Raw genomic sequence first — 27,976 nt, forward strand, 5'->3', positions numbered from 1 at the left:
GGGGACTCGTGTCAGGCAGTTCTGGGCTCAGATTCCTGCTCTGCTACTGACCAGCTGCATGTGCCTGGACAAGTTAACCTCCTCACGCTTGTTTTTTCTTTTTTTATTTTTTATTATGTTCAGTCAGCTGCTGTATAGCACATCGTTAGTTTTCAATTAGTGTTCAGTGATTCATTAGTTATGTATAACAGTGCTCATCACATCACGTGCCCTCCTTAATATCCATTACCAGGCTACCCCTTCCCTCCAGCCCCCTCCCCTATGACACCCTCAGTTTGTTTCCCAGGGTCCATAGTCTCATGGTTTGTCTCCCTCTCTGATTTCTCCCCCTTCAGATTTCCCTCCCTTCCCCTGTGGTCCTCCGTGCTATTGCTTATGTTCCACATATGAGGGAAATCATATGATAATTGTCTCTCTCTGCTTGACTTATTTCACTTAGCATAATCCTCTCTGGTTCCATCCATGTCGATGCAAATGGTGGATATTCATCCTTCCTGATGGCTGAGTAATACTCCATTGTATATATGGACCACATCTTCTTTATCCATTCGTCTGTTGAAGGGCATCTCGGCTCCGTCCACAGTTTAGCTATTGTGGACATTGCTGCTACAAACATTGGGGTGCAGATGGCCCTTCTCTTCACTACATCTGTATCTTCGGGGTAAATACGTAGTAGTACAATTGCTGGGTCATAGGGTAGCTCTATTTTTAACATCTTAAGGAACCTCCATAATGTTTTCCAGAGTGGCTGTACCAGCTTGCATTCCCACCAACAGTGTAAGAGGGTTCCCCTTTCTCCACATCCTCACCAACATTTGTTGTCTCCCATTTTGTTAATTTTTGCCATTCTAAGTGGTGTAAGGTGGTATCTCATTGTGCTTTTGACTTATATTTCCCTGATGGCTAGTGATGTTGAGCATTTTTTCATGTGTCTTGTTAGCCATTTTAAAACAACTGCCGGGGCACCTGTGTGGCACAGCGGTTAAGCATCTGCCTTCGGCTCAGGGCGTGATCCCGGCGTTATGGGATCGAGCCCCACATCAGGCTCCTCCGCTATGAGCCTGCTTCTTCCTCTCCCACTCCCCCTGCTTGTGTTCCCTCTCTCGCTGGCTGTCTCTATCTCTGTCGAATAAATAAATAAAATCTTTAAAAAAAAATTAAAACAACTGCCTACTCCTGGAGTTGTGTGAAGGAGAATATAATAATGCATGCAAAACTTGTAGCCTAACGTATTGCATGGTGCACTGGGTATTATACGCAACTAATGAATCGTCAAACTTTACATCAAAAACCAGGGATGTACTGTATGGTGACTAACATAATATAATAAAAATATTATTATAATAAAAAAAACTTGTAGCCTAGAGCCTTGTACATAGAATGCAAATAAGGATATTAGCTTTAAAAATTGATTTAAAGGAAAAGCACTAAGATGTTAATAAGATCAGAAGTAGCAGCAGTGATTTTTAATTTTTTTCCTGTTGAATATAAGAAAGAACATTTAAACTACATTAGAACATTGAAATGAACCAGTGAGAGACTGTTGACTCTTCCACTGCTAGACTATAAAGACAGTGAAATCATGCATCCTGGATGGCTTACAGGTCAAACGTCAAAAGCAGGGAGTTGGATCTGTTGAAGACACCATTCCTCTACTCTACTAGAATGTTCTTCCCATAGCTCTTGTACCCTGGCTCCTTTATTTCCAGTTTAAGCTTAAATATCACCTCCTCAGAGAAGACTTCCCCAAGCATACTCTCCAAAGTTGGTTTCTCCCTCTTATTCTTTCCTTTTTTTTTTTTTTTGAACTTTCCCCCCCTAAGTAATCTCTACCCCCAACGTGGGGCTTGAACTCACAATCCCAAGATCAACAGTTGCACGCTCTTCTGACTGAGCCAGCCAGGCGCCCCTCCCTTTTATTCTTTTCCACATATCCTATTTCTTTTCTTTCTACTATTAATCCTATCTAATTATTTTATTTCATTTGTTTATTTAATTGTATGTTGTTTTCTGTCCTGCCAAAAAATAAGTGTTTTGAGAGCTTGTCGGTTTTGTTTTTCAATCTATTTCTAATCCCTACTAGAGTTGCCTGGCATGTGTGAGGAGCTCAAGAAATATTTATTGAATAAGTAATCATTTCTTGACCTTTTGGCTAAGATCAAGTGTAAATATTTACTGAATAAGTGAATGATCTCATGAAGAGGGCACTAGACCTAGAAAGTTTTATAGCAAGAGAAAAACCATAACAAAATCAGTTCGTCATCACTATAGAGGATCAGAGCACGGACTCAGGAGTCAGACTACCCGAATTTATATCACAGCTCCACCAGCTCCAAGGTGAGTCATCATAGCCCAGCTTCATACTTTTCTGAGCCTCTGTCTGGAATTGGGGTTCACAATGGTGCTTACCTCATAGGATTTTTTTCAAGGATTCAATGAGATAACCAAGCATAGTACTTGAGAGTACAGCTCAAAAAACACCAGCTATTGATATATACTCATTAATATCTGACCTGATGAAGGACAAAGTGGTGCCTTGGTGTGAGGTCCATTGTGACTTTTTTTCAAACCAGGATCATTTTACTTTTTTGATAGGTGATTTATATTGCAAACAAAAATACTAACACATAATCTCAGGGATACTCAGGGCAGCGATGCTGATATGGATAGAAAATGTCTTTGACGGTTCACCTATCTGATTCGGCAATCTCCAAATATAAATAGCATGTTATAGGGATTCTGAGAACCCCATAATTTAAGGAAAACAGAGACAGAATAATGAATGGAAAGGCAAAGCATAGGGACCATGACAATAGATCAAGAAGTGGTTTCTCTTCTTCTAAGGTCATACATGAATTTAGGAAATTCAACATAATGATCGTTAGGGCTTTGTCCATTGCTGTCTTCCACACAGCCTGGATCAGAAGAAAGTCACTGGCTTCATAAGTGGTAAAACCAAAACCAAAACCGCTCCTTTTATGTTTCCCTCAGTGCCCACAAGCCCGCATGCGCTCCTCTCTAAAGTATAGGAGCGCAACCCCACCTTTCTAAGTCTCCCTTCTTTACTGGACTCTGCTACTCCTGCTTGTGCTTCTAGTGAGGCTGTCGTGCAGAGGTCACTTTGACTGGCCCAAACCAAATTAGCCAATAGGGCAGGTTAAAAAGCAATTACAGTAGCCCAGAGGAAATCACAATGGACTGCAGCTAACACAGAAAAAACATTTACCATAATCAATACACTTTAGGCACATCAAAATGAATATTTCCACATGTCAAAATGGTTCCAGATCCACAAAGCAACCAAACTAAACAGAAAACACATTTAGTTTTCATAATGACTCTGCATGCGTCTTTGCTTTCTGTGAGATCCTTGCCTCTTTTCTTACAATTCTGTGAGGTTTTGCTTTTTTTTTTTTTTTTAAAGGGATTAAAAAATTTTAATTTTTTTCACCTGGTCCTATTGCTCCACTTGGCTTTTTCATCTGATTTTAGTTTGTTTGTTTCTAGTCTTTCTTCCCTCTGCTCCTGCTGCTCTTTTCACCTCCTACAATTTATCTTGGCCCTTATTTCTCATCCGTTGAGTTTACACTTTACATGAATTCAGCCTGTCTTTGATTCTGCTCACTTATGGGGCTTATTCTCTTCACATTTTCAACCTCTCTCCTCATCGTCTTCCTTTCACTTAAAATAATTTAGAGCTGCTCTTTTAAAATTTATACCCTACATAATGATATCCATATTAATGCCTTCTCTTTTTCCCCATTTTTTTTTTCTTTTTTCTTTCTTTCTTTCTTTCTTCCTATTTCCTTCTTTCTTTCTTCTTTCTTTTCTTTTTTCCTTTTCTTTTTTTTCTTTTCTTTCATTTTTTTTTCTTATCCTGACTGTGCTTCTTCCTTAGATACAACATGAAACAAAAGCCTTTCATAATTTTGATTGTTATAACTTCTGTCACATAATAATGTGTCTGATCTTCTTCTTTGGTGATGAACTCACTTTTTTCTTCTGCTCGGTTCCTTGTTGTATTCATGTTTACTTGGGATTCACCCCACCCTCTGGCAGAATTAGTGTCCAGGGGCACCTGGGTGGCACAGCGGTTGAGCGTCTGCCTTCGGCTCAGGGCGTGATCCCAGCGTTGTGGGATCGAGCCCCACATCAGGCTCCTCCGCTATAAGCCTGCTTCTTTGTCTCCCACTCCCCCTGCTTGTGTTCCCTCTCTCGCTGGCTGTCTCTATCTCTGTCGAATAAATAAATAAAATCTTAAAAAAAAAAAAGAATTAGTGTCCAGATGAATAATCATTGCCTACATATATCTGCTCACGGAGACTGGATCTCTTATTATTATTTTTTTCCTACTTCGGCTGTGTTTGTGAGTTTTCAGTGCTGCTGGGTGGGGTGGAGTTTGGTGCTGTTTTTCCTTTCGTGAAGGATGAACTCACCATCACCAGCTGCTTGTTGGATATGCCGTCATGACTCTCTAATTTAGGAATTATTTCCTGAACACCTATGATGTGCATGGCCTGTGCTAGGTCCTGTGAGAGATACAGAGAAGGTTTTTACCCTCTAGGGAGTTACAGCCTCCAGGAGGAGAGGGCACCACATGAAGCTATAAATTCTTCTGGCCAGTCCTCTTTCACTGTTCCTGGTCTTCATGAATGGCAACAGCATCAGTCCAACTCAGAAGTCAGAAATGAGGGGTCACCTGAGACCTCCTTCTCATACCCACCCAATCCATTATGAAACTCAATCCACTTTACCTCCTAAAGCCTCCTACATGCAAATGCCTACTGCCTCTATCTTCACTGACACCATCATGGTCCAAACAGACTAGGGAAAGAGCCTCTGAATAGACTGCCCAAGGGGCTCTTGTCCCCCTGCAAGTCATTCTCTATATTTTAATCAGTTCACTTCTAAACATATAAATGAGATCATCTCACTCTGTCCTGAAAATCACAAAGAGCTTCCCATTGCTTTCAGGACTGGATTATCAGCTGAAATCTCAGCACCACTCTCTCCCTTCGACACTATTTGTCGATTTCCAGGGCTTCACCCCGGAAAGTACAGTTCTGTGTGCTTCCGGTTTGCCATAGGCACTTGCCCCAGAGCTGGAAAGTGAGAGAGAAGACGCTACTGCTTGGTGTTGTGGGTGAGTATGTGGAAGGTGGCAGACGGCTGGAATGAGGTTTGGCCAGCAGCTTTTAGGATCTCATAAAAATTTGGGACAGACTGGTCTCATAGAGGAAGGATGTAATTCAAGAACTAGAAGTCTCCCAAGCAGTTTTAGGAATGGATTATCTTGATCGTCCTCAATGGCGATAATCCGATCCTCGGACATTACAGTCGATTTACCTCTTCTCTGGAATTACGAAGTGTGAAGCTTCCGACCAGTCGTCATACTCTCTATTGTTTTTGGCTGGCTTTGCTTCTGCTTACTCTAAGTTCCTGAGGCCTCTGTTTGCTCATTTTCCTAGGTCATGTCAGCTTTTGCTTTCACTATCTTCTTATCCCCTTCCCATAGTTCTCCATTTGTGTTCTCAAAAAAGAGAAACTGGTTAGCCCAGGTAATCGCTCTCATCTCTGTTTGAGCAGACTTAGTGGTACCTCTCTAAAACTTCATTTCCTTATTTGTAAAATGGGGATAATATCACTTACCTATCTTGCAGAGCTGTTCTGAGAATCTGAATAGATAACGTGTGTGTAGCAGCTAGCGTGGGGCCTGACAACTAATGCCCACCTCACGTCAATTCCTTCCTTCCCTTTGCTCAAGTCCATGCACAGCGCCTTTCTCTGGATTAGCAGCACTGCAGGTACTTAACATGTGTTTGCTGTATGTTAATAAAAACTGTGTGTGTGGAGAGAGAGAAAGAGAGAGAAACATTTACTTAATATATAGCCAGTTATTTGAAACTGGATACTCAGAAAAAGAATGCAGATGCAAAATAAAAACTTGGAGCAAATGCTATTGCTGAGTATTCTGTCTCTCTTCAAATATCTGCTATTTTATGATACTCTCAAGCTTAAGATGGTCTCAGCTTTCCATTCCTGGGTTTCATACCAAGTTCCACCAAAACAATGAAATAAATCTTTCATATGCTTATCTGGAAGACTCCCCTTTTATTTCCTCCCCTCATGTTTATTCTCTGGCCCACCATGTCCCACTTATTCCAATGCTGATTTTGACAAAAGCAAATGTGAAAGCTACACACGCTCTGTATCGACTTTTCATGAAGATGCCACATAGAGATTTGCTGGAGGGAGAAAATACAAATGTTTTTTGAATCCATCTAACTTGCTTGTTTGTATCTATCTATATTTATGATGTAAATATTCATACACATTCAGGCTATGACCTGTTTCAAAATCCAGAACTGTCTGAAACAAAACCAAACAAAAAATACCCCAAGTGCTTGAGCTGTATTATAGGGAAAACAACAGTACAAGCTAAAAATCAGACCTGGGTTTGAGTCCTGCCTCTGCTACTTATTATGAAGCAGTTAGGCATTTCTAAGCTTGGGGGAAAGCATACTGAAAGAGATGAGAAATGTACGTTAGCAGGATAAATGCTGCAGTAAACCAGAGCTGATTTTATTGTACTTGTCTGCACACTTTGGAGGGGTCCAAATGACACACATGTCCAGGAAATGTGGGAGATGTGTGTGGGCACAATCTGAAGAAGGAGGGCAGAAGAAAAGAGCCCAAAGGACCAGAGCCTACAAGCTGGAGCATGTGAGGCCAGCGGCAGGAAGTCTGGACCAAGAGCAGAGAGGAGGCAAATGTAGGGCTGTTTCTCTCAAGAAAAGGAGCATGCAGTTGTCTGTTCCATGCCCAGGATCTAATTATGGCATTGCAGGTAGACCAGTTGCTAGGCTAAGGTGGGAGGCAGTTGTCTTGAATGTAGAGAATTACCTGGTCTTAATACTTTAAATACTTTTCTCTGTTTAACAAATTATATGTAAAATGAGACCTGACGGGGATACTTAACAATCTGTCACCATAGTCCCCCTTTCAGAAAATAGGAAAAAGAAAGGTATATCATGGCATTCTTAGTATATATGCTAACCTCCAAACGGATCAGTAAGAGTTAAAGAAGGAATATTTATAGTTGGGGAATTTCTTTGCTTTCTGGGAGTTGGCTGGGGGGGGGAGGTAACTGAGGCTGGAAGTTACCTGGGGGTAACTCATCCTTGGAAGCATTAACTAACTGTGAGAACCCGCTGATGTTAGGGCAGAGTAAGGCAGGAAGCTACTGAAAGCTTGAGTTTACCAGCCACATCTGAAATAATTACTGCTTTCTGTAAAAGAAGACATTCACAACCTCAGGCCTGGCTTGAAAACAGGGAGAGTATGTGTCAGATTTGGGGATCTGGAGCTACTTTTGCCAATGTCAGCCTTTTAAAATGTTGCTTGTACTCTTGAAATGTTTGTACTGACCACATGCTAGGTGATACCAATTCACACATCATTTGTTTAATAACCTCTTGAGTTATGCCCCGTTAGCCCCTACTCTATAGATGAAAGCAACTGCAGGATTTTATCATTAGCTAATTGTATTTTGGGCAATGGGTAAAAAATAAATGCATCATCACTTTAGTATATATGATCTTGTATTGTCCTGGTTGTTTATGTGATGATCTTGCCCCCGAACATTACCGGCTCCTTAAAGCAAGGTCAGCACGGGCCTATGGAGACCATAACCAAGCTCGGATGCTCCACTGTCCACTGACTGGCTGTGCAGCTTTGGGTAAATTGCTTTCCCTCCCTGGGCTGTGTTTGTAAAGCCAGGGAATCGAAGGAGTGCCCTGACAAAGTTCCTCCCCACTCTGCTCCATGGTATCACAAAGGGGGCAGTCTTCAAGTTTGCTCTTTTTCATAGACCTGAGCTTAGAGGATCTCGAGACCGCTCTTGAACGGTTAAGGAACTCAACTATGCTCATGTGCTTCCGTCTCCTGGTGCTGACAAACCTCACCCTTTGCTTTGGTAAAGAAGTCCCCCTTGAAAGTGAAATCTGACATTGGAGAAAATCATCACTGGGCACGACCAAGGGACAGTTCCCAGTCACAGCACTGCCTGGCCCATATTTCATTTTAACCTTTTACTAATCCTGTGCAGGATAATTAGTATTCCCATTTCACAGGTGAGAAAACATGCTACTTTGCTGGGAAATGTATTAGACCTTTATTAGACTTTTCATTTACTACTCCTGGAGAAAAGTGCTGTAGATCTCCCAGGATAAGTCAAAAGTTACTTACTATAAGTAATAAACGCTGTTAGGAATCCAGCATTCAAATTAATACAACAAATAACACACAATCCTTATGTATATGTTTTCATCAGAGTTAAAGATAGCCTGCATGCATTAAAGGACATTCCTGATTTGTGAAGCCAAGCAGCTGTTTTTCTGGCTGTTTCCATCATAATGGCATGGGGCTCAGGGGTCATACTTCGAGGTACACATACTGTATCTCCATGCTATTATCATATTTACATGCAAAGAATTCTAGTTTTCCTAGGAAAGAATCACTTTCGCAGGGTCAGGGCTTTAGGGGAAAATCAGATTGACAGTGTTTCTCCTTTTCCTCAGAAGCCTTCATAGTAGCAAGGCTTGGCTATGCGTGCCTGCTGATTGGGAAGCTTTATCTCTAGAAGGCCAAATGGGGAGCCAGGGAGGTGATGTGGGGATGGCAGGGAAGGACTGGGAGAGGGATGGGGTCAGAAGTACAGAGAGGACACGTCTTGGCATCCTCTGGTTGTAGGGTTTGAGACCTGTAAAGGACAGCATTGGCTGAGTAGAGGGATTATGGGTCCAGGAAAAGTAGGGCACCCTATAGCATGTTGAAAAACTTGCTCTCAACTGCTGATCCAATACAGTAGCCACCAGGCACAGGTGCCTATTTCCATTTAAATTATTAAAATTAAATAAAGTTTAAAATTTAGTTCTTCTGTCAACACGTCCTGTGGCTAGCGGCTAAGGTCTTGGAGAACACGGATTCATTTCCATAATTGTAGGCAAGTTCTATTGAAAAGCATTGCTTTAGAATCCAGATTGTATGCAAAATCAACACTAAAAGCTCTCGAAGCTTAATTATTACCAGGGAAGTATATATTGCATAGTGGTTAAGAGCACAGCAACTCTGTACCCAAACTTTTCTATGCTCAAATCCTGGGTCCAACCTTTGCTAGCTACATGACTTTGGGCAAGGGACTAACCACTCTGTGCCTTAATTTCCTCATCTGTAAATTGGGGATGATAGTCATGCAACTTTCCCAAGGTTGTTGTGAAGATTAACTGGGTGAATGTCTGCCAGGCACTTATAACAGTTTCCAACACATCGTAAGTGCTATGTAAGTGTTAGCCCTTCATATTACTAGTGTCATGGTAAAACATACTTCTATAATTTTGTACCTATTACTGGGTAATAGACGCAAACTGATTCACACAATCCTTTCTATATCTCCGCTTCCCTGTGAGTCAAATCTTTTTGGGATAGGTTCAAACACTCTCTTGTCAGTATGCATAAGACTGGGGGTATGCTCTGCTCCTTACCTGTACAACAGGATGTCTGCTGCCTGGAGCACTGGGTATGTGAGCAGGCCCACGGTCCCGCCATGCTTCTGTGTGGCAATCTTCGCCTGCCCAGTGAAAAGAGAAGAAGGAAAGAAATCCGACATGAATCTAATTACACCCCCAAATTAAGCAATCTTTAAAGCAAGAGAAGGGTAGTCTGAAGCTACTGTACTACCATACATCTTAGTTCATTTTAGCAACACTGGAAGCCATGTGGCTGCGTTGGCTCTCTGTGCAGGCTCAGGCAGGACTAAGGGAAATCCACTTCACCACTAGTGGCCCCGGTAATGGATCCCGCACTGCCACTGTTTCTTGTGCATTTAATTAAAGCCAGGGGAGAAGAGTCTCTAGGTTCCAAATCAGATAAACTCCATTATTAATTAATTTGACAAGTTAACATTGAAAGCCATATTGTTACGTCTGTGGAAACCTCCCAGAAAGTCTCCCACTGTGCTATTGACAAAAATGTAATGGAACCCTAAAATCACACTTAAAAAACCAAAACACCAAAAGTCATAGCATTTAAAAAAGTGAAACGAAGGGAAATTTTAATCAAACCAATTATGAATCTGTCTTGACCTGTAGGTGCTGACAACAGAGGGGATAAAATGATTCCAGTGAACAGGACAAGTCATAAAGACTAAAATATTTCCTTAATGGGGAAGCTGATAGTAACACCAGAGATGATACTATGAGGATTTAATTAACGGATGCCAACTGTACGCTACGAGTATGTACCCACTGACCAGAAGCCCTCGTGATGCCAATTCCCTGCTACAGCAAGTGTTGCTAACAGGTACTTTGGCTTTCTGGGTAGAACTGTGTATTGGGGAAGATTGTGTGACGTTTACTCATCATTGCTTCCAAGGCCCAAGCATATCATCTCTTGTAAAATGATAAATGGTGATTTTGGTGTGCAGATATTATTCATTTAGTTAATAATCCCTGAGGTCTGATTGTTTCTGAATGAACTGAATAACTAAATATATAAACTTCCATGATTCTGCGGACCAAGTTCATGGGCTCCCAACTCGGGCTTCCCCAAACAACACACCCTTTGAGTCTGGTTCTGAAAAGCAATAGCTTCTCTCTTTACCCATCTTGATGTCGATGTTTCATCATTTAGGTAAAAACTTAATTCTTCTGGTTACTTCAAGTAGTTTCTTGCTTATAGCAATGAATGCTATAGGGTCACTCAAAGGAAGTTTGAACATATAATTCCTTCAATACATCTCTTTATTGCAATGTCCATGATAAAGCCCAGTTAGCAATAATCACTGGATAAAGATAATAAAAGTTTAATTTGGCAATGAGCAAATGGGAAAAGAACCCCATTTTAAAAAATTGCTACTGCATTAGATTTATAGTCTTTTTATATTAGAATACTGGGTCTTGAAATTACAAAGGAAGGGGGAAGATGTGGAGAGCATTAATATTTATTGAGTGCCTATTATGTGCCCCAGATGCCTTCCATCTGTGTTACCTTCTGTGGAATCCTCCAAATAACTGTGACCTCAGCAGCCTGGACCCCACCTTTCGACCCTACTATTCTCCCCTAATCAAAACCAAGCTAGGTGCTCTTAGATCCTCGTACAGTACCAGAATCCCTCCCTCTGATCACTTTTCACACTTCCTGATTGCTTGTGCAATTGTCTCTGCCCAAACAGACGACAAGCCTCATGAAAGTGGCTGCGTCCGTCTGTCCTGTTGACTGCTGTACCTCCAGCCCCTAGTGTGGTATGAGACTTGCAGAAGGCTCTGCCACTATTTGCTAATGAAGGAATGACCAGAGAAGGCAGTAGCATGCTCTAGGATAAGGCTGGCATTTGAAATCCATGTTTTTTCCCACAAATAAAATATCACAGTGGGCACCTGGGTGGCTCAGTCGGTTGAGCGACCCACTCTTGGTTTCTGCTCAGGTCATGATCTCAGGATGTGAGATGAAGCAGGGCTTCGGGGGGGGGGGGAGAGCCTGCTTCGGGGGGGGGNCACTCTCTCTCTCTCTCTCTCTAAAAAATAAATAAATAATTCTTAAAAAAAAAAATCACAGGCTGGTGGGAAGGCTTCCCCAGAATATAGGTTTCCCCTACTACCTAAAACTTATTATGCCACTTTGCTTTTCCGAAAGACCTGTATTAGTGCCTGCTTTCGGTAACTGAAAGAAACCGGAAGAAGATTTTCGCCTTTATGAAATGGTACTTGCTTCTTGGCTCTGCTCCATTTCGGCTTATGAAAGGTTTCATAGGATGCTCTAGTTTTAGATAGTGGGGGAAACCTGAGTTAGTGCATTCTCCAGTCAAGTGTTATCAGGAGGTCTTCAGACGCGATCTTAAAGTGGGAGCATTTCCCATTAAATTGGTAGTCAGTTCCTCTGAAAAGGATTTCAGTACTCAACATAGAGTATTTCAATAAAATGAGAAAGTCTTGGCTAAAAGTAAAATACAGTAGAGAACATTACAAAATTTTGTTTCTAATGCCTGGCAGGTAAGGATTCTGCAGCATTACCACTTAACCTCTAATTTCGGCACAGTCACTTTAAAAGCTCTGTTTCTCTCTGCGACGGGTCTGGAGGTTTCTGAACCAGCTTTTGAAGAAACCAATGGCCCTGAAAATATGCTGGAAAGCAGCTTGAAACTGAAATTCAGTGTTGACGCACTTGGGGGCTACCTACCCTCAGGTTATCCAACTGCAAAAATAAATGGAAATGAAGGACTATGAATTATCCAATTTATCTTTCTCAGTTGAATTTCCTAGAAAAAGCACAGCCTCAATTTTTCTGTGGGTTTGAACTGTTGCCTGGACTCAACTTGTTTAAATGTTAAATAAAATATGTTGTTCCTTCTCCCCACGGTGAAAATATTGGAGCCTTACTGCCGACTAATTACATGGCAATGACAGGCAACTCTGGGGTCCAGTAATCCAGAAACTGTGATTGTTTGTTAATCATAACATGGTAGGTCCAAAGTCATTACCAAATCTATCCAAAGGTCACTCTGATTCGACCTACACAGATAAAATCAGACAGTTAATAATGTGGATATTTTTATCCTGTTTTTAAGTTGGAATCCTGGAGAACCCTCTTATTTTCCATTTAATACCCTGAGGCAGAGAAGTTAAGATGCTGTTCGGGCCACTCGTGACTGAACAGACCAGGGAGGCCAGTAAACTCAGGATTCCCAGAGCAGAATGCAAAAATAAACAGGAGGGAAAAAAAAAGTCATAATGGGGACTTTGAACTCCTTTTTGTTTATTAATCAGATCACTGGCATTTACCTTCCANGAACAGACCAGGGAGGCCAGTAAACTCAGGATTCCCAGAGCAGAATGCAAAAATAAACAGGAGGAAAAAAAAAAGTCATAATGGGGACTTTGAACTCCTTTTTGTTTATTAATCAGATCACTGGCATTTACCTTCCACTGGTGTAAATGCTGTAACCGGGGTAGTCGGACCATGCAGGTGAGGATCCAACTTAACTGTGTGTGTTCAGGCACCTAAAGAAATAAAACAGGACATTAGCAAAGGCGGTCAATGGTTTCTTGCATATGAGGCAAAACTAAACAGACAACAGGTATTACCTCAAGTGGCTGGAAATAACCGAAATCAAGGTCATTTAAGAAATGACAGGCAAAGGGGACCGATTCATAACGCATGGGATTTTAGATGAAGAAGAAATTTTTAAAACTAACCAATACGTGCTGTGATGAGCCCTGGGTGTTATACACAACCAACGGATCATTGAACGCTGCATCAAAAACTAATGATGTACTATATGCTGGCTAACTGAACATTAAAACAACAACAACAACTAACCAATATAATTACTACTCTAGCGCTTAAATCTTCTTCACAATATCCCTAGCAAGTGGCTGACCAGACTCTGCTTCAACATAGGGAGAGGATCTCATCGTGTCCTGAGGCATCTACTCCAGCTTTAAAAAGCCAAGGTAATTAACACAGACACACACGCATTCAAATCCTCTCTAAATAACTTCTACATATATGAAAGCCACTCTAGTACCTTACGTGTAAATAGTAGAGAAAGGTACTGGCCTTAAAATTAATGATTGAATCTTTTAGACCTGCAGCAATTTCAAATTTAGGAATCACTTTATCATCCCACAGGGTGTTTTTGTTTTTGTTTTTTTTTAGTTTCTATTTCTTCTCTTCCTTTTTCTTTTTTTCTTTCTTCCTCCTCTCCCCCTCTTCTTCCTCCTCCTTCTTCTTCCTCTTCTTTTTAAAAAGAGGTCTAGTCAACAAGAAAATATAACCTTTTCTCAATTTGTTTTAACCAAATTTAATCAAGTAACCAAACCTGGCAACAGATGGGATGATTCTTGGGTCCAGGCCAGGTTCGAACCGATGACCTAGAATTTAAGGCCTATGTATCTCGTTTCTGGACTCTGGGGATCCCAAGCCCTTCATCCATTGTGGCTTTTTGTGTGTGTGTCCATATGATTTCCTTAAAATGCAGAGACTGTTGCCAACTCTGAAAAGTGGCCCCAAATGTGTTCTTTGTGGGTTTTGCAAAGGGAACATAAAGGAATGGAGCCGAGTCAGCCCAGGCCTATTTTACTAGCAAGGAATCACCATCTGGTGTAAGATAGTTTCTCATTTTTTTCTGAGTCGTGGAGAGGGAAGAGTTGTTTTTCACATGTTTGACAAGGAACTGCTTTTAAAGTTTTGCAAGTCACTGGGCTGAATCCAGTCATCTTTCTTCCAAGAGGCATTTGGGTTTCATTGAGAGCAGCGCTGTCCATACAAATTGCAAATTGCTAACCGCTGCTGTAAACAAAGGGCTATCAGACAAAAACAGTTACCCTGGATGCAAGCAAGAGGATTATAGTTGCTTCCAATCATCTAGCAAAACACATCCCCATTAGAACTAATAAGACAAGAACTGTTTTTTTGGCATGAAGAAGTAGGAGAAAAAAATTTTTTTCTTCTTTACTGAATTAGGGAAAGGAATAAAAATACAGAAAACAACCATGCATATGCGGAAAGAGACAAGATGACTCCTTCCCTTCGACTCAGGCTTAAGTGCTCAGGTTTGGTGATATGCAAGAGGCCATCACGTCTTCATGAAATCAAGTATTTTCCTTGGAGTAGCCTTTTATTGGAACATATAGAATGAAACTTATTTAATATTCTGCCGAGATCTTCCTGGTATTTCCAAATAAGGGGGTGTAAAATTAATCCAAATTATTCTTATACAGAAAAAGGTAGGTAAAAAGGCAAAGGCAATTTTCATAATTTATCATTAATAATTATATAAGAAGGGGTAGTATCCTTCAGGATTTGGCTCTCTTAATTTATCCATATTCATGACAACTGCTTGGAAAGGTTCAGATTTCTATCTGGGGAAAAGTGAAAATGGTATCTAAATATAGTAATTCCGACTAAATGTTGCAAAACAAACAAAATAACCATATGATCTGTTTTAGCCACGGTGGTTGGGCGGGGGGAGCCTGGAACACAGAAGGTGGCTTGTTGACCACCCACAAACAAGTCAGCAGTGGCGGAAGATTCTGACTCCCCAACTGTGCCAAGTAAAGACATAAACGTCCTTCAGTTGCAGGCAGCTTTGCCTGGTTGGTTCACTGCCGTAAAACAGAGTCTGGCACACGGTGCTCAATAAATATTTGCCGAATGTATGAACAGTATCAAAGGGTGCAGGAAGAAAGGTTAAGGACCAAAAAGACTCCATTTGATTTAGCAAGTTTTTTTTTTTTAAGTTTTCATTTATTTATTTGAGAGAGAGCTCAAGCTTGAATGGGAGTGTAGGGGTGGGGAGGGCAGAGGGAGAGGGAAAAGCAGACTCCCCACTGAGCAAGGAGCCCAATCCCAGGACCCTGGGATCACAACCTGAGCTGAAGGCAGACACTTAACTGACTGAGCCACCCAAGAACCCTCGCAACAGACTGGTTGGTGATCCAGGAAAAGCAGTTTCCTGGGAGTGGCTGGGATAGAAGCTAAATGATAGAGGGTGGGCTGAAGTGTGACAAGGAGGCAGCATACAAAGACAGATACACAAAAAGTACAGCAGAGTGCTTCAGAGTTCTGCATTGGGAATGAGGCTGCCTGGCTCTGAACACTAACTCTGCCATCTACGAGCTGGGTGACCCCGTGTGAGTGACTTCATCACGCTGTGCCCCAGTTTCTTCATTTATAAAACGAGGAACACTAGTATCTGCCTGTCCGTGCTTAGGACAGTACCCAGCACACAGCAAGCACTCAATAAATGGTGGTTATTACTATACATAACTTTTAGAAAGACTTGTTTTAACTTTCTATTTTGAGATAATTGTAAATTCATGTATTGCTGTAAGAAATAATACAGTGCAACGCAATATACCTTTTTCCCCCAATGGCAACATCTTGCATAACTATACTACAATATCACAACCAGGAAATTTAATTGGATACAATCCATCTGCCCTAGTTAGATTTCACCAGTATTACATGTGCTCATTGTGTGGGTATATTCAGTTCCATGAAATTTTATCACATATATAAGATATTTCTTTTGTTTCGGGAAGGAGAGAGACGGGAATAACTAGTAGGGGTTAGGGGAGAAAAAAATTTATTTTGTTTTTTAAGGTGGGATAGACCTGCTTTCTATGAAATGTCTTCCACTGAAGCAGGAGGAAGGGAAATAAATACGGATGAGGATCTATCTTATGAGATAGGAGTGGAGAGCAGAAAGTTAGAGAACTTCACATCTAATAGGCTCTGTTATCTCTGAAAATAGAGCAGATGGGTCAGTAGGAACAAATGGAAAATATACTCAATGGAATTGCTGGGTTTGATAAGACAGAATAAAAAATCTTCTGGAATAAAGTTATATAAGATTTGATGTTTGGTGGATGCTTTTGTGAATGAAAGAGGATAGTTGTTCAAAAAATACACTCTTGTGAAAACACTGCTGTGCATCAAGGTAAACTAAAATGTTCTGCATAAATCATAGGCTTTTAAAAAAATTTCCAGAAAAAAATCAGTTGATTGCATTTGATTTCCTTTAGTCAGGAAAAAATCTTAACGGGATCCAAAAAGTACTAAGCATAAAGCAAAATATACTGATAAATTAAATGATGTAAAATTTAATAACTTCTCTTTATCAAACACCACCATTTAAAGAGGAAAAAGGCAAGTCACAGAGTGGAAGGAAATATTTGTAAACCTATACAGAATATATTGGTATATGGAATATGTAAAGAATTCCTACAAATTGGGGCACCTGGGTGGCTCAGTTGGTTAAGGGTCTGACTTCACCTCAGGTTATGATCTCGGGGTCCTGGGATCGAGCCCCACATTGAGCCCCACATGGAGCCCCTCATCAAGCTCTGTGCTCAGTGGGGAGTCTGCTTGTCCCTCTCCCTCCCCCACTCCCCGAGCTCATACTCTCTCTCTCTCTCATAAATAAAATCTTTAAGAAAAAAAGAATTCCTACAGATTGATTAGAAAAAAAACAGGTAACACTATGAAAATGGGCCAAATGCATTAAGTTCAAATTAAAGTCATAATATGATACCATACATACTCAGCAGAATGATTAAAATGAAAAAGTCAAATAATACCAAGTATGGCACGGATATTGAGTAAATATAATACTTATACACTACTGTGGGAATGTAAGTTGGTATACAAATGTTGAAAACTGACACAAACATTTAACATTCATACAACAAATGACCCAGGTGTTCCATTTCTAGGTATATACCTAACAAAAATGTGCACATATGCACAAAGATATATGTCCAAGAATGCATTGTAACAACCTCAAATTGTAAACGATCCAAATGTCCACCCATGCAGAATAGATCAATTGTGGCATATTCATACAATGGAATGCTAGAGCAACAAGGATGAATGAACAACTGCATCCGACAACATGAATGAATTTCATAGACATAATGTTGAGTGAAAGAAGCCAGACATAAAAAAGTATATACTAAATAATTCAAATTATACCAAGTTTAAAAACAGGTTATCTTGGGGGAGGGCTAGTTAGTGACTGGAAAGGGGCATGAAGAAGTACATGGGTATGAGTTCACGGATGTGTTAAGTTTGTGAAAGTAGATAAAAGGCTAGAAAATCTAACTACATTTGGTCTCGAAGAAGATAAAATGTTTTGGTGTTTGAAACAAGGTGGAGGGCCTTCTAGAATGGCAGAGTAACAAACTCTGAAAATCTGCTCCCCCATAAGGGTAACGGGAACACTAGGAAAAATTGTCACAGTCAATTTTTACAGAGCTCTGGAAAATTAACCAAAGGCCTGCAATAATGTAAAGAGTACTTATTTAAGAAAAATATCTGAATCTCAGTAGCAACAGCATTTTGTGGCATTTTAACTCACCCCATTCCCATCATCCTTGCCCCATGTCTGTGGTAGCTATGAAAACTGGCAGCCTCACAGCCACTAGAAGGGGAAGACTGGGTTTGGAGCTTCTCAAAAAGACCATTCTCATCTGCAGAGGAGTGTCACTACTTGAGCTGACAGCTCTGTGGAAAAACCCCATTTGCAGGGCGTGTTGTTATCTGACCTCACTTAGAACTCACTCAATGGTAAAACCCCCATCCAGAGGACATTTTCCAGAGATAATCAGCAGCAATGATTTAATATTGCAGCTGCCTGAGGTGCTGATACCAGGAGGGGAAGATCAGGGGCTAGCCAAAAACTTAAAGGAAAAAGCTGGGAAGTGATATGGCCATGAGGTGCTTTGGAAAAACCTGACATATTTGTGGGCATCTAAGGGGACACACGTGTCCAGCACAGACCCGAGAAGACCCTAACCTTTCACCTCTGGCTCACCTTGAGGCCCTGTGTAAACCCCTCAGCAAAGGGTCAACAACGTAGGATCAAGGCATTTGGAAATGTCTGTTCAAGTGTCACCTGAACACTAAGCTAACCCAACAGACTGCAGTGGCCGGACATGACAGTGAAGACAGACTTTTAAAGAATTGCCTCAGAAAAGCCACTAAACAATCAGCAATGACAAAAATGAACCCTAAGTGTGTGGGGGGTTTCACTAGTGAATTCTACCAAACATTTAAAAAATAAATACCAATTCTTCATAAGCTCTTCCAGAAAATTAAAAAGAGAGAGAGAGAGAGAGAGAGAGAGAGAGAGAGAGAGAGCATGCTTCCCTACTCATTCTAAAAGGCTAGTATTACCTTGATACCAAAGCCAGGCAAAGGTATCACAACAAAAGACAACTACAGACCAATACCCTTTATGAATAGAGATGCAAAACATCCTTCACAAAATACTAATAAACTAAATGCAGCAACATATATAAAGAACTACACAACATGATCAAATGGGATTTATTCCAGAAATGCAAGCATGGCTTAACAGCCAAAAATCAGTTAGTGTAATACTACAGTAATCTAACAATGCACTATTGGTATAAGGATAGGATATGTAGATCAATAGAATAGAACTGAGAGTCCAGAAATAAATCCATACATCTACAGTCAATCCATTTCACCAAGGGTGCCAACAGAGTTCAATGGGGGAAGGGTCAATCTTTCAACGAATGGTGGTGAGATAAGTGAATATCTACACACACATATTTACAGTCAGAAGAGTGATGTTGGACCGGACCCCAACCTCTCACCATTTATAAAAAGTAACTCAAAATGGATCACAGACATAAATGTAATAGCCAAAACTATAAAATGCTTAGAAAAAAAAATAAGAGTAAATCTCCATGACCGTGGGTTAAGTAATGGTTTGTTAAATGTGACACCAAAACCACAAGCAACAAAAGAAAAAAACAAATTGGACTTCATCAAAATGAAAAACTTTTGTGTTTCAAAGGACGCCATCAAGAAAATGAAAGTCAATTCACAAAATGGGAGAAGATATTTGCAAATCATACCTCTCATAAGGGAACTGTATCCTGAATATTAAAAAAAACTTATATAATCCAATAATTAAAGAGAAATAAAGCCAATTAAAAATGAACAAAGGATTTGAAAAGACATTTCTCCAAAGAAGATACACAAATAGCCAATAAGGCTATGAAAAGATGCTCAACATCTTACTCATTAGGAAAACATAAATCAAAACCACATTGAAATCCCATTTCACACTCACCAAAATAGCTAAAATTCAAAAAGACAGACGATAACAAGTTTTAGGAAGGGAATGGAGAACTCGGAATCCCTACACATTGGTGGTGGAACCCTCATACAAAGTGACAGGGCCACTTTCAAAACAATTTAACAGTCCCTTAAAATGTTAAATACGGAGGGGCACCTGGGTGGCTCAGTCGTTAAACGTCTGCCTTCGGCTCAGGGCGTGATCCCAACGTTCTGGGATCAAGCCCCACATCAGGCTCCTCCACTGGAAGCCTGCTTCTTCCTCTCCCACTCCCCCTGCTTGTGTTCCCTCTCTCACTGGCTGTCTCTATCTCTGTCAAATGAATAAATAAAATCTTTTAAAAAAAATGTTAAATACAGAGTTACTATACTTGGTATACTGGTGTATATCAAGATAACTGAAAACATACAAAACGTTACACAAACATTCATGGTGGCATTATTCATAATAGCTAAAATCGGAAACAACCCAAATGTCTGTGACTGGCGAATGAATGGACAAAATGTGGTATATCCATACAATGGAATATTACTCAACAATAAAAACAAATGAAGTACTGATAATGCTAAGCACTGAACACATTTTGCTAAATAAAAGAAGCCAGTCACAAAAGAACACACGCTACATGATTCCAAATCTGTATGAAATGTTCAGAAGAAGCAAATCCACAGGGGACGAGGTAGATTAGTGCTTGCCAGGGAGTGGGTAGAAGGGGCAATGGACACAGGGTGTCTTTTTGGAGTGACGAAAGTGTTTTAAAATTGACTGTGGTGATGGACGCACCACTCTGAATATATGAAAAGCCAGTAAATTTACATTTTAAAGCAGTGAATTTTTGATATATTTTCAATAACTATGCAGGTGCAGTTCATCACAACTATCCCTTGAGGCATCAGCAATTCTGTGGCAATAGAGGTAACATTATTACAGGAATCCAGATTTTCTGATCTGTAGCATGATTTCTATTTTCTTCCATACAGGAATATGTGGTCCTCAAGTGAAAGCCAACTCCAGATCCTTTTGAAATGGTTAGTGGGGAGAATGGGCTCACATCAATGAAGATAGATACCAGGGCTGCCTCGGTGTTTGATGAGACTCACTTCTCACTCCAGCCCTTTCTGGTCAAGTTTTCACCGCTCCCACTCCACTGCAACCACGCACCACTGCCAGCAAGGCTAGGGGCTAGGATAAACCATTACTATTATATTGATATTAATTAATATAGTAATATTATCTTAATACTGCAAACACCCAGGTTTTTGTCCTTGATTTATTTCTTCTATTCTTTTCTCCATTCACTCTTTTTGCAATTTCATCGCATATCGTGGCTTTAGATACAATCATGGTTTTAAATACAATCTATGTAACTAATGACTTTTAAATTTATAACTCCAGCCAAGACTCTTTGCTCAACTCCAGACTCATATATCCAGCTATCTATTGGGCATCTTACGTGGATACCTAGCAGACACCTCAAACTCAACACATCCAAAATTGAATTTCCGCTCCTCCATCCTGAACTTGCTCTGTCCACAGTCGTCACCTCTGTTGGTGGCAACTCCATCCTTGCAGTTACTTAGGCAAAAACCTTGGTGACACTCTCATGCCTCTTTGTCTCTCACACTCCACGTCTAATCCATCTGCAAATCTTGTTAATTCTACCTTCAAAAGATATTCAGAATCTTACCGCTTTTTACCATTTCCCTCACTGCGCTGGCCCAGGCACCATCAACCCTCAGCTGGGGGGTTACTGTAATAACTTGCTAACTGGGCTCCCTGCTTCCACCGACTTCTCATACAATCTATTCTCAACATAGCAGCCTAAGTGATCCTTTAAAAACGTAGGTCATGTGACTTCTCTGTTCAAAACCCTGCACTTCTCATTTCCTCTGAGTAAAAGCCAAAGTCCTCACAATGGCATATCAGACCAGGCACGATCATCTCCCATTCAACCCTGTAATGTCTGTGGTTCCAATCCCCCACCCCTCGCCCTTTGCTTCCTCTCCTCCAGCCATGCTGGCTTCCTTGTACTCCCTGAACACACCAGGCATGTTCCCACCTTAGGGGCTTTGCACTGGCTCTTTTCTGTGATCGGGATTCTCCTCCCCCAGATATCCATGTGGCTAATTCCTTTTCCTTATCTTTGCTCAAATACGTCTTATCAAGGGGCCTTTCCCAGACCTCACTGTTTAAAATAACAATCTGTTTCCCTCAATGCCACTCTTAATATCCCTTAATTTTTTTTTCTGTATAACTTATCACCTTCTAATATACCTTATGTTTGGCTAATTTATTATAGTTATTATTCATATTGTGTCACCCCAACAGAAGGTAAGTACCATGGTGGCAAAGATTTTTGTCTATTTTCTTCACTGATACAACATGAGTACCTAGCAGAGTATCCAAGACATGGTAAATGCTCAATAAATATTTGTTAAGTGAATGCATGAATGAAATTAAAGATTTATTAATAGGGAAATGTCTAAATAAAGTGTGGCATATTTATATAATAGCACACTATACAACACATAAAAGAAATGAACTATAGTTATGTGTATAAACATACTGTTGTATGAAAAAAGAAAATTGCTAAAAGGTACTCCAATATGGCATCACTTACATAATTCTTAGAAACCACACAAATAAAAATATTATATATTGTTCATGAAATTACAGGTGAAAACAGGTATCACAAATTGGCTAGATCGATACACACCAAATCCACGATTTTGGTTGCTTGGGGAGAGAGAAAAGGGATGCAGCGAGGAGGGGTACAGGGGGTAGGCAAGGGGAAGGATTAAACGGGCCTTCACCTTCATAATTATTTTTTATTATAATTATTTTAATATAAGAAAGTCAAGCAGGGGCGCCTGGGTGGCACAGCGGTTAAGCGTCTGCCTTCGGCTCAGGGCGTGATCCTGGCATTGTGGGATCGAGCCCCATGTCAGGCTCCTCTGCTATGAGCCTGCTTCTTCCTCTCCCTCTCCCCCTGCTTGTGTTCCCTCTCTCGCTGGCTGTCTCTACCTCTGTCGAATAAATAAAATCTTTAAAAAGAAAAAAAAAAAAAAGAAAGTCAAGCAAATATGACAAAATGTTAACAATATTCACCCTTGCTGTTGGAAACATGAATGTTTATTACATTATTCTCTGTATTTTGCTGGATTTAAATTTTTTTTTCAAAAATATTTAATTAACAAAGAGTATGGAATACCATGATTCCCAAAGCTATAGCTGCTAGGTATCAATCAAACCCACTCAAACAATTAGCTGGTTCAGTAAATACTGGATCCAATGTCCAAGATACCCACAGTGTCCCTTATAATTTTACTATTTCCCATATAAACATTATCTTCCCAGGAATCAGGTCCTATAAATTTTGGTTAGAACACCTGGAAGACTATTCAGACTCACAAATGCCCATTTATCGTATCCTCTTGAAACGAGCAATTTCATGCTGAGTTATTTTTATTGGACTCCTGTCGTCCCCATGACAAATCCCCTTAACAGAACCTTGTTTGGGGATCTGATCTTAATTAAAAGAATTATGTTATCAATAATAAACTCTCACCCACTCTCTTCTGTCAGTATTTATGCTTCCAATGACCATCTCTGTGTATACATTTGGATTTTTCTATACTTTTTTTTAGTCTAATACTTCCAAAGCTAAATAAATAGCTTCTATCGGCCTGCTGTTAAGTCACCCCCATTTAAATTCTATTGCTTATTGTGTATATGTGTACATATGTTTTTAAAAAATCTATTGCATTATACCAGTAAGCTATTTCTAAGCTAGGCTGAGTAACAAATAACCCCAAATATAAATGGCTTACAGTAATGGTTTCTTTCTCATACAAATTACATATTGGTAGCTGTAGGCTGGCTGTAACTCTGCTTTATACACCTTCTCATTCCAAGACCCAAACCGAAGGAGTACTCTTTACCTGGAACATGCCATTCTTAAGCTAGAGGAAAAGAGCAGCAGTGTTAACATGGAATTGCTTCTAAACATTCTGCTTAGGCATTGTGTACAAAATGCCCAATCACTTTCCACTGGCTAAATCAAGTCATATGGATGAGCCCAACATCAGTGGAGTAGGAAGAGACACCATCTTACAGGATGCACTCACAGTCACATGGCAATGGATGAGGACATATAATCCTCATACATGGGGGTTAGCAAACTACTGCTCACAGGCCAAATCTGGCCTGTGGATTATTTTTATTCAGCCCATGTTTTTTACATCTTTAAAGGGTAGTCAAATAAAAGAGAGAGAGAGGTGGGGGAGAAGGCAAAAGAGACGGAGTTAAAGGAGAAGAGGCAGTGGTGACAGAGACTGCATGTGGCTTGCAAAGCCTAAAATATTTACTATCTATGCCTTTACACAAAAGTTTGGCTGATCTCTGTTCTTACAGTAAATGAACATGAATAATTAAAACAATCACAATCTACCACAAGCAACTCCCAAAATTAGCTACCTTGAGGAAGGATAAGAGATTTGATGGCAGACAGTTTATTTTTTTGGTAAATTTATTTTTTTAGTAAGCTTCTATTTTAAATTTCTATGTGGGTATATCTGATAGCCCTGGGAATTTAGGTCCAACAAAATAATGGAGGGTTTTTGGGCTACATCAAAATTAAAACCTTTTTTTCATCAAGAACACAATCAAAGTATAAAGGCAACCTACAAAATGGGAGAAAATAACTCCTACACCTCAACAAACAAACAATCTGATTTAAAAAATGGGCAAAGGACTGGAATAGACATTTCTCCAATGAAGATACTCAAATGGCCAACAGACATATCAAAAGATGCTCAACCACACTAATCATTACAGAAAGGCAAATTAAAACCACAATGTGATATCACCTCATATCCATTAGCTTGGCTGCTATAAAAAACAAACCAAAAATACACAGAAAATAACAAGTGTTGGTGAGATAGAGAAATTGGAACCCTTGTACACTGTTGGTGGGAGTGCAAAATGGTCCAACTGCTACGGAAAACAGTAAGGTGGTCCTCAAAAAATTACAAATAGAATGACTATATGATCCAGCAATACCACTTCTGGGTATATATACAAAAGAATTCAAAACGGTCTCAAAGAGGGGCGCCTGGGTGGCACAGCGGTTAAGCATCTGCCTTCGGCTCAGGGCGTGATCCTGGCGTTATGGGATCGAGCCCCACATCAGGCTCCTCCGCTATGAGCCTGCTTCTTCCTCTCCCAGTCCCCCTGCTTGTGTTCCCTCTCTCGCTGGCTGTCTCTATCTCTGTTGAATAAATAAATAAAATCTTTAAAAAAAAAAACGGTCTCAAAGAGATGTTTGTACACCCATATTCACAGCAGCATTGTTCACATTAGCCAAAAGGTGGAAGTGACCCAAATGTCCTTTGACAGATAAATGGATAAACAAAATGTGGTATTATATACATATAATGAGACATTATTCAGCCTTAAAAACAAAAGAAATTCTGACACATGCTACAACATAGATGAACCTTGAGGACATTATGCTAAGTAAAATAAGCCAGTCACAAAAGACAAATACTACATGATTTTACTTATATGAATTACCTGGAGTAGCCAAACTCATAGAAACAGACAGTAGAAAGGTGGTGGCCAGGGACTGGGGGAGGAGGGGAATGGGAAATTGTTTAATGGGTAGAGAGCTTTAGTTTTCTTAGATGAAAAGTTCTGGAGATTGGTTGCACAACAATGGGAATATATTTAACACTTTTAAATGGTACACTTAAAAATGGTCAAGATGTTAAATTTGATGTGATGTGTATTTTACCAGAATTTTTTTAAAGGCTATGTAAAGAAAAAAATATAGATCAAACCTATTTCTCAAGGTAGGAAAAAATGGCTAATTTTATGTTATGTGAATCTCACCTCAAATTATTTTTAAACATCAGGTGGAGGAGCAGGTCAGAGGTAAAAAGGAAATCTCTGGCTTCAGATATGTTAAAGTTGAGATTTGGAAAAGATATCCAGATAGAGATATCTAGAAGGTAGCTAGAAGTGCAAGTCTAGAATTAAGGAGATAGGTCAGGGCTAGTGAAAAAGGCTGGGAGAGAAAATGGCTGAAAGTTATGGAAGAAGGTAAGACTTCAGGAAGGTGGAATACATATAGAGAGAGAAATTTTTATCTCAGGACAGAAATTCTAGGGAATTAAAGGAGAGGAGTCAATAAAGGAGACAAATGAACTATCAGAGGAGTAGAAGAAAAATATGTTCTTGACATATCATTGGAGTCAAGAGAAAATCCTAAAAGGAAGAAGTGGTCAATATATCAATGCATCAGAGAAGTAAAGACATTTAAGAATTAAGAAAAGACTAAGCCCAGGTAAGAGGTCACACGGTGTTTCCTTAAAAACACAAACACTTAATTGTGTTCTTAATCCTGTGATATAACACAAAGAAGTAGAAAATGTGTTTGTAGGGGTGCCTGGCTGGCTCAGTCCATGGAGCCTGCGTCTCTCTTGATCTCAAGGTTGTAAGTTCAAGTCCCACACTGGGTGTACAGATTACTTAGAAATAAAATCTTAAAAGAAAAAATGAAAATGCATTTGTAAAAGATGCCTGTCCTAGGTATTTTTTGTTTGTTTTGATTTGGATAAATAATGTTTAGACAAGGAAAGACATCAATTTCAAAACAAAAATAATGAAAATCTTACATTATAAGATGGTTTTCATATCCTTATTTTAAGCTCTTTTTAGTTCTTGACTAAAATTTCCTGATATTCTTGGCAGTTAAAATCCCTTCAATCTAATTCAAAGCACTGCCCTAAGCAAACTTTCTCTTTCATACTTTCCTTGGAGTGGGGTCAACAGTTGCAACACTTGGTTTCCCAGCGCTTCTGGCTAGTTTAGAATCTATAACATTTGAAAAGCATAGGGAACATGCTACAACAACAAATCAAACAATTAGTTTACATACTAAATTTGTGAGCAGTTGGCTTCTTGGTTTCACTATGAATGGATGACTAAAAGATCATATGAAATTTTCATGCCATATCTATTTTGCCTGTGTCATTTAAAGTGTCTGAATGACAGCTACATTGAAATATCTGTAGTGTTCCTACACAATTCCAAGGGCTTCTCTCTTTTTTTCTACTTGATATAACAATATCCTAAGTGCCTACTTATTTAAAATTTTTTAAAAATATTAAATCGACTTTGATGAGGCATAATTTACACACAGTAAGATGGACCTATTTTAGCTGTTCAGTCCAATGAGTTCTGACACATCTACACACATGTGTAACCACTATACCAATCAAGACACAGAACATTTCAATGTCCCCCAAAAGTTCCCTCATGCCCCTTTGCAGTCAATCCCTCAGCCCTGCTCCTGGAGACCACTGTTTTCCGTTATTATGGATTAGTGCTGACTGTTCTAGAATATTACATAAACGGAATTATATAATATGAACTCTTCTGTGCTTGGCTCCTATCAACATAATACTTCTGAGACTCTGTATAGTTACAAACTCCTTTTTCATTGTTGAATAGTATTCCAGTGACCAAATAGTCTATAATTGTTTATCTACTCACCAGTTGATGGATGCGTGGAGTTTGGGGGCTATTATAACTAAAATACTATGACCATTTCTGTACAAGTCATTTTGTAGACAATGTCTTAATTTCCCATAGGTAAATACCTAGGACTGGAATTAGTGGGTCATGTGGTAAGTATATGTTTAATTTTGTAAGAAATTGCTATTTTATACTCTTGTCAGCAATGTTTGAGAGTTTGAGCTGCTTCATATCCTTACCAAAATTTAGTATTGCCAGTATTTTTAATTTTAGTCATTCAAGTGGGCGAAATGGTTTATCCCCATGGTTTTATTTTGCATTTCTCTGATGACCGTGATGTTGAATTTTTCACGTGCTTACTTCTTCATTTGTGAAATGTCTGTTCAAATATAGTGGCCAATTACAAAATTAGGCCATCTTATTATATTGTTGAGATAAGAGTTCTATATACATTTGGACACAAAGTTTTGTCAGGTGTACGTGTTACACATATTTTCTCTTTATGGCTCACCTTTTCATTTTCTTAGTGGTGTCTTTTAAAAACTAGAAGCTTAATCTTTTCATGAAGTCAAACGTATCAACATTTTCTTTTAAGTTAAATGCCTTTTGTGTACTTTCTAAGAAATCTTTGCCTACCCTCAAGGTCTAAAAGATTTTCCCCCATGAACTACTCTAGAGGTTTTATAGTTTTCACTTTCACGTTTAGATCTATGGTAGTTTTCAGCTGATTTGTTGTGAATGGTGTGAGGTAAGAGGCAAGGTTCATTC

At 39.7% G+C, this 27,976-nt stretch overlaps 1 protein-coding gene across 1 annotated transcript in view; it reads right to left on the reverse strand.

The window, feature by feature from the left end:
• Positions 1–27,976, reverse strand: part of WARS2 (tryptophanyl tRNA synthetase 2, mitochondrial) — a 98,171-nt gene that overhangs the window by 11,660 nt on the left and 58,535 nt on the right. The window contains exons 3-4 of the mRNA XM_002928259.4: positions 12,975–13,055; positions 9,543–9,628 (exon numbers count right to left, since the gene is read on the reverse strand). Of these exons, the coding sequence (XP_002928305.1) occupies positions 9,543–9,628; positions 12,975–13,055 (167 nt within the window). The remainder of the gene's footprint in view (positions 1–9,542; positions 9,629–12,974; positions 13,056–27,976) is intronic.

This window comes from Ailuropoda melanoleuca, chromosome 2 (genome assembly GCF_002007445.2).
Source record: "Ailuropoda melanoleuca isolate Jingjing chromosome 2, ASM200744v2, whole genome shotgun sequence".
Taxonomy (NCBI): domain Eukaryota; kingdom Metazoa; phylum Chordata; class Mammalia; order Carnivora; family Ursidae; genus Ailuropoda; species Ailuropoda melanoleuca.